Here is an 18,960-nt window from a genome sequence, read left to right as displayed (position 1 = left end):
ACAACCCCAAAGAAAATAAGAATCTCCTCTGCCTGTATCAGTTCTACAGCTCTGCAAAATCTAAAACGCAACATCAAATTTCAACCGTTTAATAAAAGTAAAAATAAAAACAATAGTAGTAGCCCGATGGACTGGGACTGACCAAGGTGCACAAGTTCTGGCTTTAACAGCTCTTTAAATTCCCTGTTTCAGTACAGAAAAGCAGTGCCCACAGCCAGTCTGGCCTGGAGGCTGGCATTATAGTTTTGTGGCGCTGCTGTTGATATTGGATGGACAACTCGCACAGCAAGCTAGACTGAGACTGAACTACAATTGAAATTGACAAGTCCAGAGAACACAAATACCGGTGCTGGACGAAAAGTTTGAAATGTAGCACAGATGATTTGTCCCTCAGAAGGAGTCTCTTTCAATATGAAAATGGAATCCCTGACAAACCGATTTGCACCTGGGAGATGCAGCTTGCATACAAGTATGGCACGTACCCTACACACCCACAGACACACGTTGAACAGGATTGCCAGTTCTGTACGTGTGCCAGGATTTAGATGATGTAATCATTGAGGAATGGTCCTATATCCCAATGGAACCATTTAAACAGCTACTTACAGATACAGATAACTCATTATTATAGTGCTCTACTCCTCTGCAGGTTCACTTATTTGTAGAGCTCCTATTTCAAGCTATTTCAGAAGACCACAGATGTGGCAATTAATCTCACAATTTCATGCTACTCTCCACACTCCCAGAATCACTGGTCTCTTTACATTAAGACACAATCATTCTAACCATAAAAACATTGAGAACAAAGTGGTAGAAAACCTTTGCAAGTATCTGGGCAGGCAACAAAATACTTGGATTATTTGAAGTGGTTCATTCCATTATCTGAAGTGTTCTCTTCCGACTGTAGTTTGCATTGATTGTGCAACATTCCCATAGGTCACCTAAGCAAGTTATGAACGATTAAAAGAAATAAAACATGTTCTTCCCGCTCACTAGAAGAACGACATTCTGACATGTCCCTTCTCGTCTTGCTGTTGATCTTTGATATCCAGACTGCAGATTTATTTCTATTCTAATTAGCGACATCCTACAGAAGTGAAACAAGTGTACCATGGCAAGGACTGTCCTATGCATTTCAGTGGGCCTTGTGATGTCATAGCTGTGGCACACACACACTTCTGTGCGGGATTACTAAAATGAATCAGGAGCTACTTCAACTTTGTAACTGCATGATGTTTGTTCTATGCATAGGATGACACCACAGGTAACATGAGAAGATTCACTGGAAGTTTGACAAATCCTTAACAGTGACTGGTTGCTTTCTCATAGATCATTTAGAACAGAGCTCCCCAACCCTAGCCATGGAGAGCTGACTATCCTGCAGGTTTTCTAGGTGTCTTTTACATCATCAGTGGCTAAAGATCTGGAACACCTGTTAATATTGACTAATTAAGCCAATAATTAGAGCAATTAAGTCACAGAGCACTCGGCTGAAACAAAAACCAGCAGACCGTTGTAGCTCTCCAGGACCAATGTTGGAGACCTCTGACTTAGAATATAGATTTGATGGTACTTCACTTCCTTCCTGTGTTACATTTAATAGCACCCCACCTGATGCCTTAAGTTTCAGGTGAACCCAATATTCCTGTAAGTGAAATAAAGTTTGTAAAGTGAGATAATTGTAGAAAAGATTTTGTGGAAAATTATTTTGTGCTACTGGCTAGAATAAAAACCTGCCTCTCCTGCAGAATTGTGGAGTCACCTGATAGAAGTGATACTTTTAGAAACAATAGGACAGGGCAGCAGTGACAAACCTGATCTTTTTACAACATAAGCAGTGAAATATATAAATACCAAAGATCATCCAATACAGTGATTTAGCCATACAAAAATACATGTTAAACTCCCAGGAGTAGATACATATTGTTTTAACTTGTATCAACAGGAATAAGGGAGTGGCCAAATGATTTAGTCAAAGATCTGGCCTTGCATTACTGTAAGGCAGCAGCTGTATTATATACACTGAAATACAAAGTGACAAAATGGATTATATTAATCATTCTTGTATAATATAATGAACTAATGCATTTAATTTATGTATAAAAACTACTTTTCAAAAACAAAAGGTTACATTTAATAAATAAAGATGATCAACAGCAGCGTGATACCGGACTTGAGAGAATGCCGCTCTGTTACCGGGCAGACGAGGGCAGGGTTTCAAAGCCCTGGCTATTACACTTGCGAGGCAAAGTGGCATTGCAACTTCCTTTATTCACAACGACCACAGGGGTCCGTATTCTCCCTGCAATTACACACAAGCTCCCTCCTCATTGTACTGCACATAACCGCCTGGGTGGGAATGTCCCGGGTGAATTTCAGGTAGCGTTCAGTTGTAACCCAAAGAAAATGCTTTCAAAATATTTTAAACCGATATCAAGGTCTTTTGATAACAAACATTAGTCAGACATAAGGCAGAGCAATATAGGGCTAACTAAGAAATGTGTTTGAACTCTGTGTTGTACAACTCCACTGGGAAATGTAAACATTTAAAAACAAAGTAAAAAAAAATAAATAAATAAAGGGCCTTCGATAAATGTTGTAGGTAGATTTCCACAGATGTGCTTTTACCTTTTACATTTCAGGTCACTGTGAAGCTCCCATGAGCAGAGTTTGAGAGTGCACTGAATAGTGGGCTCCACAAAAAGGAAGGTGGAGCGTGTTCATATGGAGCAGGAACCCTAATGAGACATGGCAAGGAATGGAAAGGAAAAGGAACGGCAAGCTGGGCCTAAGAAACCATGTTCAACCTCATGGTACAAAATTAAAACCTAAAATCACAACAGACACTAATAAAAATAAAAAGTGGAAAATCTGTTTAGAAATGACTTTTTGTTAAGGATACAACAACTTGAGACAACACAGAAATAACAGAATGTGGAATTATGTATAACCGTGTGAAAATGTACTTTAGGAACCACAGTGAAACGGACAGCAGTGAGATTGCGGAGGACGGAGCCCTGGCAGGGGTACCTGTGTGCCCTGCGAGGATCCCCTGACCGTGCTCACAGCTTGTCAGAGCTGGGAGCGTCGGTGCTGTAGAGGCAGTCCAGGAAGCCTCGAGAGATCTCAGTCACCATGGAGCGGTCAGGAATGGACTGAGCCATGCCATAGATAGCGCCCTGCAGACAGACAGACAGAGGTTAGGGTAGGGTGCGAGAGCAGATGCAAGTACAGGACAATCCTAATGCAGGCAGGACATACAGCACTAAATACACACCACTGCTACTGGTATCAGAAATAACCAAGCACTGTATATCTACATGTAGAAATGGAAATTTACGGACAGATGCCTCCCATATATCTTTAGAATCTGTACTGTGAAATTGTGCTGAGAAATGCCTGTACCAAGTTCCATCCCAATTGGATAAGCAACCCTATAGATGTGTACAAGCAGAGATATACACCCCATAGGGGATTTTATCCAGAACTCAGAAACAGGAAGTGACCGCAGGGGGGTTTCTACCCAAAACTCAGAAATAGGAAGAGACCGCAGGGGCAAGGTTATTCTGCTCACCATGCCGGTGGTCTTGTCTTTAGGGCTCTTCATCAGGACTGCCACCGAGTCCTTCATGTCCCTGATAAATTGCTCCGCCACGCCAGGCTTCGTGTGCAGCAACGTCACGCAGATATGAATACTAGGAGGGGATGGAGAGTGGATTAAAGCAGCTGGAACACAAAGCTGTATTAGGAGAGCTTTGTCATCACATCTTGTAATGACACAAAATTCCAGGACTGATTGACTGAGTGCTCAGTTGGCAGGTGATTTCTTGCCCATGGGAATAACAAATTACTTTGTAAAGTAATTTAACAAAATCAGCTGTAACAAGTGCTTCTGGTTGTTATGCTCCCCAGCCTATAGAATGTAATAGCATTTGATTTAACATGAAAGCCACGCAATCAATTCTATACAGGGCTCCAGACTGCAACAGTTTTTGGGGGTTATGTGCCATTTTAAAAAAGTGCCAATATTTATGAATGAGCTATGATGTTGGCCTATAAAGAAAAAAAAAGCCTGCGGCATATTAGATCTATTAAAACCAAAGTGTGAGAAGGAAAGTAACAAATCATTAAGATGTAATGTATTGTATTGTACCGTAGTGTACTGTAGTATAGTGTACTGCATTTTACCGTAGTGTACTTCATTGTACTGTAGTGTACCGTAATGTACTGTATTGAATTGCAGTGTACTGTATTGTACTGCAGTGTACCGTATTGTACCGTAGTGTACTGCAATGTACTGTATTTTACTGCAGTGTACCGTAGTGTGCTGCAATGTACTGTATTTTACTGCATTGTACCGTAGTGTACTGTATTGTACCATAGCGTACTGCAGTGTACTGTATTGTACCATAGTGTACTGTATTTTACTGCAGTGTACTGTATTGTACCATAGTGTACTGCAGTGTACTGTATTGTACCGTAGTGTACTGTATTTTACTGCAGTGTACTGTATTGTACCATAGTGTACTGTATTTTACTGCAGTGTACCATAGTATACTGCAGTGTACTGTATTGTACCTTAGTGTTCCGCAGTGTACCGTATTGTATTGCAGTGTATTGCACCGTAATGTACTGGATTGTACTACAGTGTACAGCATTGTACCGTAGTGTACTGCATAATACCATGGTGTACTGTATTGTATTGCAGTGTACCATAGTGTACTGCATAATACCGTAGTGTACTGTATTGTACTGCAGTGGTCTGTAGTGCAGTGTTTCTCAACACTGGTTTCAGCGCTTAAACAGTTATTTATAAAATGTTTACTTAAACTTAAAATCTACAACTGTTTAAGAGCTGAAAACAATTAAGGTGTATAAGCAAATTACCAGTTCGATTAAGGGTCTAGTTGAGCAATTGAGAGCTCAGATGGAATGAAAACCAGCAGACACAGCGGGCCCCCAAGACCAAGGTTAAGAAACACTGCTGTAGTGTATTGTACTGTAGTGCAGTGTCCTGTTTTGTACTAGTGTATTGTCGTGCAGTGTACAGTAGTGCCGTGCCCTGTAGTGTCCTGCAGTGCCATGCAGTGTACAGCAGTGCTGTGTCCTGTAGTGTCATGCAATGTACAGCAGTGCAGTGTCCTGTAATGTCATGCAATGTCCTGCAGGGTCCTGTAGTGTACTATGCTGTAGTGTCATTCAGTGTCCTGCAAGGTCCTGTAGTGTACTGTCCTGTAGTGTCGTGCAGTGTCCTGTAGTGTACTGTGCTGTAATGTCATGCAGTGTCCTGTAGTGTACTGTGCTGTAGTGTCGTGCAGTGTACTGTGCTGTAGTGTCCTGCAGTGTCCTGTAGTGGATCATTCTGGGGCAAACTGCATGAGCAGCAGCCTGTTGGTGCTCTAGGGGGAAGTCTGTGTCTTGCTTTATAGAGGCTCTCTGCAATGGGAGGAATGTGCTCCTGGTTATAAGACTCACCTGGAAGGAAACTGCAGAGTGTTCAGGTTCCAGCCCTTGGCGGTCATTGAGTTGGATAATCTGAAGATATCAAAGTCCCTGGAGCCCACAGCCACCACCGAGACCTCAGGCCTCCCGAAGACAAACAAGCCACCGATGTTCCGCAGCCTGAGCACACAAACCAGTCAGCAAGGAGGACAGACATGCACAACCTGCTCTTATCAAGGTACAGCCAGGTATTCTTTCAGAGTACTGTTTTAGTATCAAGTGTGTCTCAATAAAAGGTGCCAATTCCCTCCATAAGTAATTCATAAAGCTCACATTATAATGATGTCAGTGTGTGGAATTCTGCCTGAAGTACTCTATAAAAGGGAAGACGCAAAAATCTCGGTCGGGGGTAAGTATATTTCCTAATTTAAAATCTTACTTCTTAATGTACAAACAGAAAGCAAATCCAGACAGTTTGGTTCTGGGGTAACTCATTACTACAACTATATATGATATGGAAATGAAAGGTGTGATTTTGATATGAATATGTCACAATGAATTCCTCTGAAGCTCTATTCCTTTCCTGAGTACCTGCAGCTTGGCTTCATCCTAACCCTTACTGCTGTGCTGTGAATCTTGACCATGACTCCCCTAGTCTAATGAAGGTGAAGCAGGCCACGTACTCCGAGTCGATGAAGCGTGTGGTCTTAACAATCTTCCTGGTGGCCTCGATGTAGCCGTTCTCCCCGAAGTGCATCATGGTGGCCCAGCAGGCAGCAATGATCCCCCCTGGCCGGGAGCCCGCAATGCTGGGGGACGCGTAGATACCGCCCTGCCAGTCTGGGGCCACGAAGTACTGGTACTGCCGGTACCTGGAGTCACTGTACAGGACGACAGAGGAGCCCTTCGGGGCATAGCCATACTGGACAGAAAACAAACACAAGTACATCACTGGAGTCACTATATAGCCACAGAGGAGCACAGCCATGCCGGAGGGAAAACAAACACAAGGACATCACTGGTGTCACCGTACAGCTGTAGAAGGACACCAGGGCAAGTGCAGGACTGCAGCAACTGAGCGTAGCTCAGGCTCCACAGCTAGGACTATACTATGTAAGCTAAAGGACCAGTTTCTGCAGCCACACTGGCAGCAGCTTGTGCGCTATGCCAAAAACCTATTCAAAGTGAAGTTTCTGAAACAGAGGGAATAGGAAGTCACCCCGAACATTTTTGTTCACAAATCCCAAATGAGAAGTCTTTGAAAGAAGTCTGCGACAATTAAGTTATTTTTCTATTCTGCAACAGAAAAAAAAAAAGATTTCAGGGTACTATCTCACATTGAGAGATGTGCATAACCCCTAATTTCCACCTGGTCTTTTATTCATTGTGCAATGCTGGGTTGTATGTAAGCTTTCAACTAGAGTACAGACACATCTCATGGTGAAAGAAACTTTGATGAGGAGCCTATGTACATCGAGCAAATGTCTTCAAGCAACATTTCTGGGTACTTCATATCTTAAAAGAACAAAGAGCTAATGGAATATTCCAGTAAATTTGATCAAATATTCATTATCATCCCTTGATTTCATGTTACTCCCAATTTCCATACTCCTAGGGCCCGATCTTCGAAAGGTTTGCGCACTGCGCAGAGGGTTACATGCTGAAATTGTGCCAAGTTGCCATATTCGAAACGTCCTTTTGCACGTCACAATCCACTCTGCGCTGTGCAGAAATAAAATGTATGCATCACACAATACGGGGAGAGTGGCTGACAATATACGTGATCCTGGTATATTCGAAGGTATGCGGCAAGCACAAAACCAGGTTTGTGATGCACAGAATAAGGATTGTAAAAGGACTGCCTTAACTCCATGCACGCTACCATTCCAGCACTGACTACAAACAGACAACAATGGGAAACGTGGTTAGCATACAGCGTGTCCATCGACATGTGGATGTGAATGATGCAAGGCATACCCAGCAATAGCAACCCCGACATAGGCAAAGATATGCTGAAAGGGTGTACCGGCCTCGTCACACATATGAGGAGCTCAGCAATGAGCAAGTCGTGTCCAGGTATCGTCTCGACCAAGACATGCTGACTCATCTATGTCACATGCTGCGTGATGACCTGGCCAGAACAAACCCGCACAGTCATGCCTTGTCTGGGCAATTGGTAGTGTCTGTCTGTATGTGTATCCTGGCTACCGGGACCTTCCAGAAGGTAGCAGGTGATACACTGGAGATCACCCAGTCAGCCGTGTCCCGCCACCTCGACATGTTCAGAACCGCGTACAAGGAACATATTAAAATTTCCCAGTACCAGAGCACAGGGAGGACATAATGCAGGGTTTTTGAGGTCATGCACCTGCTGCGCGTGGTAGGTACAATTGACTGCACCAATATTGCTATCCGGGTATCTGTTCCAGTTGTCCTGTTCTATCAGGATTCCAGTTGTATTCGGAATAGTGGGAAATTTGAATAGCTATTCCATGCCATGTAAACAGGGTATTCCGAATGAATCCGTCCGTACTCCTGATACCTGTATTCTGAAAACGTGATACCAAATACCCACTTAGTATTAGGATACTATTGGAATACTAGCCCTTCTAGACCTTATTCAGAAAGCCATATACAAGATGATGGCTTGTGTGCTCAACAAAACCTTTGCAAAAACTGTGCACAAATATAATTAATTAGAACAAATAATTAATTTAGAACAATTTGTAGATTTTATTTTTCACTTTGATATTATGGACTTTGTGTTGATTAGTGGCAAAAACTCCTAATTAAATCCATTTTGATTCCATGTTGTAAAACAATAAAATGTGGAAAAGTCCAAGGGGGGGGTGAATACTTTCGAGTGTGTGTGGGGGTTATGTATGTGTATGTATATGTATATGTGTGTGTGTGTGTAATATATATATATATATATATATATATATATATATATATATATATATATATATATATATATATAGGAGTTTTTGTTGACTCAGAAATGTCTTCCTCTAGACAATGTGGGGAAGCTATAAAAAAAGCCAACAAGATGCTCGGATACATTGTGAAAAGTATTGAATTTAAATCAAGGGAAGTAATGTTAAAACTGTACAATGCACTAGTAAGACCTCATCTTGAATATTGTGTTCAGTTCTGGTCACCTCGCCACAAAAATAATATTGCTGCTCTAGAAAGTGCAAAGAAGAGCGACCAGAATTATTCCGGGTTTAAAAGGCATGTCACATGCAGACAGGCTAAAAGAATTGAATCTATTGAATCTAATTGAACTACGCGTCGACCTAATTCTAAAAGGTATTGACAATGTCGACCCAAGGGACTTTTTCGACCTGAAAAAAGACAAGGACCAGGGATCACAAATGGAGATTAGACAAAGGGGCATTCAGAACAGAAAATAGGAGGCATTTTTTTTTTTTTCACAGAGAGAATCGTGAGGGTCCGGAATCAACTTGCCAGTAATGTTGTTGAAGCTGACACTCTGGTATCCTTCAACAAGCTGCTTGATGAGATTCTGGGATCAATAAGCTACTAACAACCAAACGAGCAAGATGGGCCAAATGGCGTCCTCTCATTTGTAAACTTTCTTATGTTCTTATGTAGTCACATTGAGATTAAAACCTCTTTTACAAGTGAGACCTAGCCAAGCAGGTAGCAACAAGTCAATCGAACAACAATAACAAATACACAATAAAATACAATTAAGACACAGGCAAATCACATTTAAAACAATACTCAAAATACACAAAAGTAGTCAACTATTTAAAACAATTACAACTCTCTGTCACGAAATCATGCAGTTCACTCTTAAACTGCTATAAAGATATCTGGGTCTGCAGCTTTAGTTTGGACTGGAACTTATTCCAGGACCATGGGGCATAATAAGCAAAGGATCCTTTACCAGCCTCAGTACGCACATTTGGGATTTTGAAATGCAAAAAAGAATGAGATCTGAGACTATGGTTACTATGGGAAGCTATAAGGTATTCATTTAAATAAGAGGGTATTACACTGAATAGCCTTATATACCAGAATATACCAGTGCTTCAACCTGCATAAAGCCAAAGAAGTCCAGCCCATCAAATCACATAATATACAATGATGAGATTTAAATCATGTATTTGTAAATGTACCTCAATCTGCATGATATAGCGAGTCCAGTTTATCTAGTTGATGGTGATGCAAGCCTATATACTGCATCACCATAGTCAATTTGCGGCAAAAACATACAAGCAATAAGCCTGTTTTTGTTTCCATAATAACATATATAACATGTTCATATCATAGTGACGTTTGTAGCGTATTCCCATGCCCAACAGACAAGTGTGGAAACATGCACTCACCACTGTCCAGCACACTGCCTTCCTTGTTGTACAGATGCCTGTTCTGTTCCTTTAATACGGTCCTAATGTTAATGTATCGGTAATTTGAAACATGTGATGCAAACGTATTCTAGGTGGACATTCAATATGCACATAGTGCAATCAAATTTGAATTGGGCAAAAGCCCTAATTCGTCTTAATGTACCAATATCTGCGCGATAATTGTGATTCCAACCAAGGTAGAAGCAGGGTTACATGGAGACCTTGGTACTATGTGCAGTACAATCGCTTAGTGTTTAGGTATCATCGTAATTGGCAACGAGGGGGGTGAATAGTAAACTGTTCTCAATACACTTCAATGGTTTTCTGATTAACTGCTCGTTTCTATTATTTTATGTTATATTACAACATTGCTTCGCATCAACTGTGATGCAATGTTGAACGTACAATAGTACAGAACCCTAACCCCCCTCACCCCCCCCATCCACACACACCAGATGGGCAGATCAGTTATGTGTTTTATCACCGAGCATTGTATTGATATGATGGACAGCGGTAGTGTGTTTACATAGTTATATGTGTTCTTCACTGCTCCACAGGCATATCGGCATTCAACGTGTGCCATCAAAGTATGGAAATGAAGATTGAGAGAAGGATAAAGAGGGGAGGGAGGGTCCTGCCTGTTTGCTGTTGGTCACACATCTGTAAATTAACTGTATAAATATGTCATACATCCATCTTGTGGCCCATTGCTTTATTTGGCTATTCCATAGGTTGCTGCACATTATGGGTGTAGGGGTGGGCAGCTGCACTTAAGAGCCAATCGCCGTCAGGGCACTTGCTGTGAAAGGCATGCTAACGTTTTCCTAAAGCAAGACCGGTGATACAATCAACCAACCAAATACCTGTATTTTCACTGCAGCAGTCCAATCATAAGTTAGCTGAGGCGGGACAAACAGTTCTGTTAACTGTAATTTCTGGCCGTTTTTATTCAGCTGTCCAGTCTGCTGAGCGTCAATGTTGCTAATTGTACAGAGACTGTTCATTTACTGAGAAATCATAGTAGGCTACAATTAACTTTTTAGGTGCATACTTAGAATTAATTATTATGCTTACAAAAAAAATGTCATAATGAAAAAAATCCATTCCGGCAACACTCAAAACCTTACAAACTGGGCTTAATCATGTTGTTCAAATGGGTGAGTAGAATTAATAACATAACGCATTTCTGTGTATTGTGCATATAAAAATGCTTGATTGACCTTTACTTTGCAGGATCAGCTGGCCTTTAAAGAAACCTATATAGTATTTCCTTGTGATACAATACTGTCTGTATTCAATAAAACAGTGGCTTATCAGTACATTAATTTGAAAACTCAGCACCTAGCTATTGAGCCAATTGTGTATTTGAATGGTCCGTATGTATGTGTGCACAATATATTGTGTGGTCTCGTCTGCTGTCATACCGGTACATACTGTGGCAACACCAATGATAGCAGCTTGTCAAGGTAATGCCATTACTAATGGTGACTGTCCATCATTCTGCATTCTCGCTTGGCTGTTGTGTGCAGTTGCTATATTGGTAGTGAATGCGCAGACAGTTTTGCGAGGCACAAACAGATTTGCGAATTGCTTAAAAAACTGCTATATTCCAATGTCTCGCAACTGCTTTGTGCCATTTTGGAACATCTATCATTTTGTGCCAAAGTACTATTTTTTTGCTAGACGCAAATTTAGCGAAGGGATTAAGTGAAGATCGGGCCCCTAGTCTCATATTTTCCAATATTAAATATGAATATATACTAAAAATGCATATTGAGTTTTTTAAATGACATTTAAAAAATGTTTTTTTTTTTTTTAAGAACACAAATACAAATACAGCACTTCGAAAATAAAAGCGAAGCTGTACAACCCGACAGTTCGGAAGCACTGCAGGAGATGAACTCCACTGCAAAGGCTGCATTCTGATACTAACTTTTTAAAGATACATGCAGATAACTCCCATATTAAAAGGGGGTAATCCTTTCTTTACCTTGCCGCTCAGAGAACTTCCACACACAGCTATTTAGGAATCCCATTTCTCCATCAATTCACTCCCTGTGCACTGACCCCCTATACCTTGTGTGTGTCTGCAGAGATGCTGGTCACCCCCTTGACTCGAAAGTCGAAGGGAGCCAAGGGGAAGTTGGCCTTGTCCATGAAGACGATGAGGAAGCCGCCCAGACAGGCATCTACGTGGAGAGGGAGGCTGGAGCTCACAGCCAGCTGGAAGAGAAGACTGGCCTTACTAAAGAGTTGAGAGCACAGCCAATCATATCACAGGTCCAGAGTCTACGCTTCACTGCGCCGTTAGTGCTCAAAACACCAAGCATCTACACAAATGATCAATTTCCTTGAGTTTGTAAAAGTTCTTGTCAAGGCGTGTATATCTTATAACATGAGAACACCTTGTTGGTTTGATTTGAAAATGTGTATATGGGTTCACTAATAGGGAAAACAAAACGGCTGATTATAACAAAGGATTCGGCCACAACACATTAAACACCCCCCTAGATCTGTGAGGAGAATGACCTTGAGTGCCCATTGGGGTGATGAGCTGTTTCCCTGTGACTGCTGTAGGTCCTCTTTTTATATTTCATGAAAACAAACAGGTTAGCTAATTTTACATTTACACAGCAAATTAAATAGATGCTGTTTTCACAGTATTGCTGGTCTCAGTGCAGCAGTTCTCCTGTGTTTGTTTACCTTTCCTATTTCCTGTACTGGGTCAATAATTCCGTGTGGAAATTGAGGAGTGGAGCAGACCAGCATGGCCGTGTTCTTGGAAATGGCTCGCCTCATCGCCTAAACACAAAGAACACAAACAACTCAAACACTTACTGCTCGATACTGTCCATCCTTCAGATTAAAAACTGAATACAAAATAGTTTAACTACATAAGATGGACAGAGAAAGTCATGTTCAAGTCAACGAAGAAGGGGAGGAAATGCACTTTAAAACCTAGGGCGGGGACACAGCTTTGGTTTGTAGGTTATCATTTAAATAATTAACAGGCAAACACCTGAATGTAGGTTTAATTGGCTCAATCAAGTAGTTAAAGATATGGTTGTAACACATACCTGGGCTAGAATGGCCCTCTCTGTGCACCAATGCGTTATGGACCTGTAAATTCTGATTGCAAATAGAAGTAGTCATGCAGCTATTGTTTTCAGGGAGTCTCACCTTCACATCCACCTGCATGGTGTGTGGGTCCAGGGGAACGTGAACAATCTTCATCCCAAAGTAATGTGCTGCTTTGTCAAAGGCTGCATGAGCACTGACTGGAGCAACACTGAGAGGAGACATTATGTGTAAGAGAAAATACAAAGTTACCTTCAGCTGAGAAACAAACAAATTAATTTCAGTTCTGGACAAACCTGATCAGAAATGTCTGCATAAAGTGACTGCACTTTACCCAAACTAACCCTAACCCAAACCTGGCTAGCAGAGGGAACATAGCCTAGGCATTTGGTTTTAATCATTTTACACCAAGAGGAGATGGGGAGTCAGGTGCACACAAATGCAAGGAAAGAGAAGGATAAACATCATACTGCAATTGAATTGGTGTGTTCAGCATTAGGAGATTAAGTGTATATTTCACTAGCAGGACTGCTTGTATCGTTAAGCTTTGCATGGTCACACCCGGATTAGGCCACCATGATGGAGTGTGACAGAAAGAGAATGATTCTTGGTGGCAAATTTCCCTCCTGACCTGCGAGGATGCTAAGAAACAGGAACAGAGTACCCTGGACTGCTTGACCTGATACTTCGTTCCTTGGGTTAAAAGGAAGTAGGTCCCCGGACTGGAGGAGCGGCTGCAATCGTTTACCATGGGGTCATGAATGACAGTATAAGTAGGGGACTGAGCGACGCAATCTTTTCCTTTGTTTTGGTTAGAGAACAACCTGGAAGGACCTGTGTTTTGTGTGGAGAAATCGCAAGTGTTTTGTTTATTTATTGTGTCAAAAATAATACTGTTTGTGATTATTGAACGGCTAAACACAACCCAGGAGCTGTCGCTAAGGCCCAGCACAGACCTGGACAACACTGCACTTTGTTTGCACTAAAGTACTGTATTTTCACCACGAGCACTAGAGCACGCACTGTGGATGGGTGTTTGTGTATGTTTTATGTGTGAGTGAATTAAAACAGGACTTATTATTTTGGAGCCAACCTGCGGATTACAGATAAAAACCACATGCCGCTGTATTGTTGTCATTGACATTGTTATTTACTTTTGTTTGCCATCAGGCATTTGGATTACTAAATACAACTATTAAACAACACTGCACCCGGATTATAAATGTCTGTTTATTGATCACCTGCACCTACACACTGTTAGCTACTTTGCCACAGGGTGACACCTCAGATGTTTTTATCAGAGGTACATCTTCTACAGCTGTGGAACACACACACTGAAACACAGCACACAGAGAAACATGCACACTGTAACTGCATGTCCATGTTTCAACTCAGTTCAATCAGAATGGAACAGAAAGGCAGGAGATCAGACACTGACAGAGGGGAATGCTCAGATCATAGGCACTTCTTACAACCTCCCCCCTTCAACAGCTTCCTCTGGAAGTCTCAGTCCTGGCAGGCAGCTAGCCCTCGTGGTGCCATCCCTCAGTGCTGTGTCCCTTACATTTCAGGGTGCTTGACTCCACGCTCCAACGCCATGTCTCTGTACGCTTTACAGGCCATCAGGATACTTTCAGTGCCGCCGGAGGTGACCTGCACAGAGAGGGGAATCAAGCATTAATGAGGTGTATCACTCACAGACACTCCCCTCCAGGATAGAGCTCACATCATTATGACAAGAAATACAAGGCCTGACATATGACTGTTCTAGAATCAGTGGTTTCAAGTTGTATTTTAAATAGCACTTTTGATAGTCATGTTTTATTATTTAATTTTTATTAGATTGTAGTGTTTGTTGTTCCTTGCAGACAAGCTAAAAAGTGTTACCATTTACTTGTAAACTATACTGTGGTCTATGATTTTATGCAGCCGACACCTTACGCTAGAAGGATAGTTATTAAATTTTTTCAAGTGGTTTATTGTGTGAATATTTTCTTTTAAAAATAAAATTACTAGTTGCGGTTTACAAAAAAATCATATGCTCACACACACACACACACACACACAAACATATCATACAGACTATAAAAATGGAGCAATCCCCTGGTACAGGTTTCAAGATGTTTTGCATTGCTTTAGTGTGCTGATCTGGCTTTCACCCTCTCCATCCTGTCCAGCTGCTGTCCTCAATGAGTAACGTTACTTGTGGCCACTTACTGGTACCCTCATAAATCATGAAAGAACACGAGAGTGCATGTAGGGGTTAAAATATTGCATGCATGTCTCAGATTAAAGCCACATAAATTTGAAATGTATATATGAAGCTAGGGGTGTATAATAAAGGTTGGGTGAAGATTTGTGTAAAATGAAGCTAGTTGTCATGTTCACCATGTAGTGTGTGACAGGCAGAGATGGATGGACAGACAGACAGACAATTACGCAAAACTGTAACTCTCCCACAAAACAGAACGCATATGTTTCAGACTATACACACACACACACACACACACACACACACACACACACACACACACACACTATATAGTTTTAAATTTCAAAGTACAGTATTAAAACAATTGCAACTTCATAATGTGACAGAGTGTGTTGGAATGTTGTATTAAAATGTGTTTAAAGCCATGTAAATTACCTTGGATAAAGCAGTCAGCAAAATAACTAACAATTGTGTTTAATTTCCTATTACTCTTCTATTAAAATCAGCTACATTTTCTTTCTCTAAATAAAATCTGTAACATGGTAATGAACCATATTCATTTTTTGGAAAACCGCACTTTGTATTCATCATTAGAAATACCTATATTAGGTGTTTGTGTTTGTAAATTACCGAATCGTGAGGGCAACATCGTAATCAGTAGTCTATACATATGTTCCAAAGTGATGTACGTCTGACAAGGTAAAACAATAACAGGTAATGATGACAAGTATGACAATGCATATTTTTTATTTAAATATTACTGGAAAATCTGATTTACATTTAACTCACATAATGATACAGTAATTTCAATGCCAGCATGATTTTTTTTTTAATTTAACAATCAAAACAAATATGTTTTTGTAAATCAATATTTTCACATAATATTTGTAATTATAATATATTACTGTTATAAATAAAAGTTTAAAAAGCACTATTTTGTATCTCCGCTTGTATCTGTTGCCTTACAGGGAAGGTACTTCTGTCCCTATGCAATATGGCTGCCGGTTTACATACTGTCACTCAGGAGAGCTTGTATAGGCTTGTATAATGTTTCTATATCAATGCGCTTTCTCTGTGCATGTGGTGCACACGGTGCCCTTCGCGGTGCAGGTCTGCTCGCAGTACTCTGTCTGAGCAGTACGCACGGTGCCCGCTAAACGCGGTGCACATTAGACCAGTGCTGCATGGCACGAAGTGCTCAGTGCATGCGGTGCACCCTTTACCTGCTGCCCCATGCTTAGTGCACTTGGTGCACACGGTGCTTGGTGCTTCACTACACGCAGTGCGCATAGTATCCAGAGTTGCACGGTACTCTGGGCATGTGGTGTGCAGTACACATTGCACACAGGTTTACGATGTTGAGCAGGACTGGTTTCCATGCCTGTGAGGTGTGTGGGACTAATATCCCACAGAAGAACACACACAACATGTGTGCCTGGTGCTTAGGCCCCAAGCACACTTCTACAGCCCTACAAGGCTCTTTCGACATCTGCACGGCTTTTCAGCCCCGAGTGCTCGCCAGTTGCACCTGGCGAGTCGCACAGGGGGGCCTCCCGATGCCGAAACAGAGCCCCTCTGGGGAGATCCCCTGAGCGCAGGCATCCGTGTCCACCCGCAGTCGTTCCCTGTTGCCTAGACTGGCCTGCACTTGATAGAGTTCATTTAAAAAATCTATATGGTGGTTTTTGTGACTAATTAGCTATTAACATTTAAAATATTGAGTGCTTTGATGTATGTTTCAATATTAACTAAACCAAGTTATTAATCAAACTGAAATCTTGTTACACTTGGCGGTAACCGATTTATTGAAAGGTTTGGATATACTGCTATTTTATTGATTACTGGCTCGTTCACAATCGTCTTAAAATAACGCTAGAATATGTTTGTTGGAATATAATAATAATAATACTACTACAAAAAAAGTCTGACTAATTCAAATTTTGCTGCAGATGGATTATCGGGTATTTGCAAGCCAACAATGTGATTTCGCAAGGTTGCATTTGGTTGTACAGAGGAGTAGCAAAAATAGTAACTTCTGCAAGGCCGCCATTTCCTTCTGAATTTGTTTGCATTCGTCTTTTTTGTGCACGACAGCTCAGCGTGAGAGGTCAATGTTGAACATTTTAGTTACACAGTGTTCAAAAATTAGGATTGAAGAGTTATGTTTTTGTGCACGTTGTACTGGTTTTACTCAAAAAGTGATTCCTGTTCAGGTACTGAATGGGAATAATAAGAGAGATGCATTTCTTTCTTGTTTGATGATCAAGAAAAATAACTGCATTTCTAAAATTTTCAAGTATAGAAAAGGTAGCTCATTTAAAGGTTTGATAAAAAACTCTGTTTAGTTTTTGCAATTTATTTTATTTACTAGGTTTCAAAAAATATTTTCATTATTCTAGGTGATATCCACCTTTAACTATTTATTCAAATGAATAAAGGACAATTTAGATTTTTCAAGGGCTGGTAATAGTGGGCCACAGTGCCTAATACAGTGCCTAATTTTTCAAGGGTTGCTAATAGTGGGCCACAGTGCCTAATACAGCTACAGTTCTGGTCACCTCGCTATAAAAAAGATATTGCTGCTCTAGAAAGAGTGCAAAGAAGAGCGACCAGAATTATTCTGGGCTTAAAAGGCATGTCATATGCAGACAGGCTAAAAGAATTGAATCTGTTCAGTCTTGAACAAAGAAGACTACGTGGTGACCTAATTCAAGCATTCAAAATTCTAAAAGGTATTGACAGTGTTGACCCAAGGGACTTTTTCAGCCTGAAAAAAGAAACAAGGACCAGGGGTCACAAATGGAGTTTAGAAAAAGGGGCATTCAGAACAGAAAATAGGAGACACTTTTTTACACAGAGAATTGTGAGGGTCTGGAATCAACTCCCCAGTAATGTTGTTGAAGCTGACACCCTGGGATCCTTCAAGAAGCTGCTTGATGAGATTTTGGGATCAATAAGCTACTAACAACCAAACGAGCAAGATGGGCCGAATGGCCTCCTCTCGTTTGTAAACTTTCTTATGTTCTTATGAACAGATGGGCCTCGGGTAAAAAAAAGTTTGGGAACTCCTGTGTCAGCTATCTAATGTTTTGACTGTGCATATCATTTTTACTTGTAAATACATGCTATAAAAGTCTATGTAATACACTGCTGCATTTTGTACGGTTTATTTGACATAATTTTTTTATTTGTGTAGGAACTTTAGCTTTACATGGTATAGCACTGCTGTGACCAAACATTATTTCAATTAGAATGCTGGTAACCATGGTTTTGTTGCATGCTGAATATGATAAAGATGTTTATGTAAATGAGACGTTTCTCAATGGCATAAAAAGGTCAATTTCACCCATTCTCTGCTTGAATTGAAAAATAAAGATCTAAAAAAAAAATTGGTAAATTCTTTAAAAAATAAACTTCGATACTAATCGTCGATTTGGCAAAAAAATAAAAATTGAATAGTAGCAAGCCTAGAAATAATCAATTCTATCGGTACTTATTTAGCGAAATTAGTCTTCTACTAAACGCATTTTTTCACTGAAGTGACTATACTACATTACTCTGAGCTATAACTTTAATTTTAAAACTAAACAAACTAAACTCGCTGTGCACTCTGTTACGGCACAATGTGAAATTACCTTACAACTATTTATTTATTTTTTCTGATGTACTACTCAAATTATGGTGGGGGTAGAACATCAGAGGTAATTTGTGTCCCACCCAGTTTTCAAGGTTCTGAAGCCGAAATATGTTTACTTTGCAAGAGCAGGGTGATGCATTATTGTTTTCATGTTCGAACTGCATCCAAAAAGCAGTGCAATACATCGGAGTAAGGGAAAACTTGCACACAAT

At 40.7% G+C, this 18,960-nt stretch overlaps 1 protein-coding gene across 2 annotated transcripts in view; it reads right to left on the bottom strand.

Annotated features, from left to right (window-relative positions):
* Positions 1-242: 242 nt before the first annotated feature.
* Positions 243-18,960, bottom strand: part of sgpl1 (sphingosine-1-phosphate lyase 1) — a 60,504-nt gene continuing 41,786 nt past the window's right edge. For both annotated transcript variants that reach the window (XM_041269474.1, XM_041269476.1), the window contains exons 7-14: positions 14,464-14,552; positions 13,002-13,110; positions 12,525-12,623; positions 11,898-12,044; positions 6,126-6,364; positions 5,476-5,622; positions 3,575-3,695; positions 243-3,179 (exon numbers count right to left, since the gene is read on the bottom strand). In XM_041269474.1, the coding sequence (XP_041125408.1) occupies positions 3,063-3,179; positions 3,575-3,695; positions 5,476-5,622; positions 6,126-6,364; positions 11,898-12,044; positions 12,525-12,623; positions 13,002-13,110; positions 14,464-14,552 (1,068 nt within the window). In that variant the 3' untranslated portion in view covers positions 243-3,062. The remainder of the gene's footprint in view (positions 3,180-3,574; positions 3,696-5,475; positions 5,623-6,125; positions 6,365-11,897; positions 12,045-12,524; positions 12,624-13,001; positions 13,111-14,463; positions 14,553-18,960) is intronic.

This window comes from Polyodon spathula, chromosome 13, assembly GCF_017654505.1.
Source record: "Polyodon spathula isolate WHYD16114869_AA chromosome 13, ASM1765450v1, whole genome shotgun sequence".
NCBI classification, from domain to species: domain Eukaryota; kingdom Metazoa; phylum Chordata; class Actinopteri; order Acipenseriformes; family Polyodontidae; genus Polyodon; species Polyodon spathula.
Note: the sequence above shows the minus strand (reverse complement) of the source record. Positions and strands in the feature narration are given on the sequence as shown.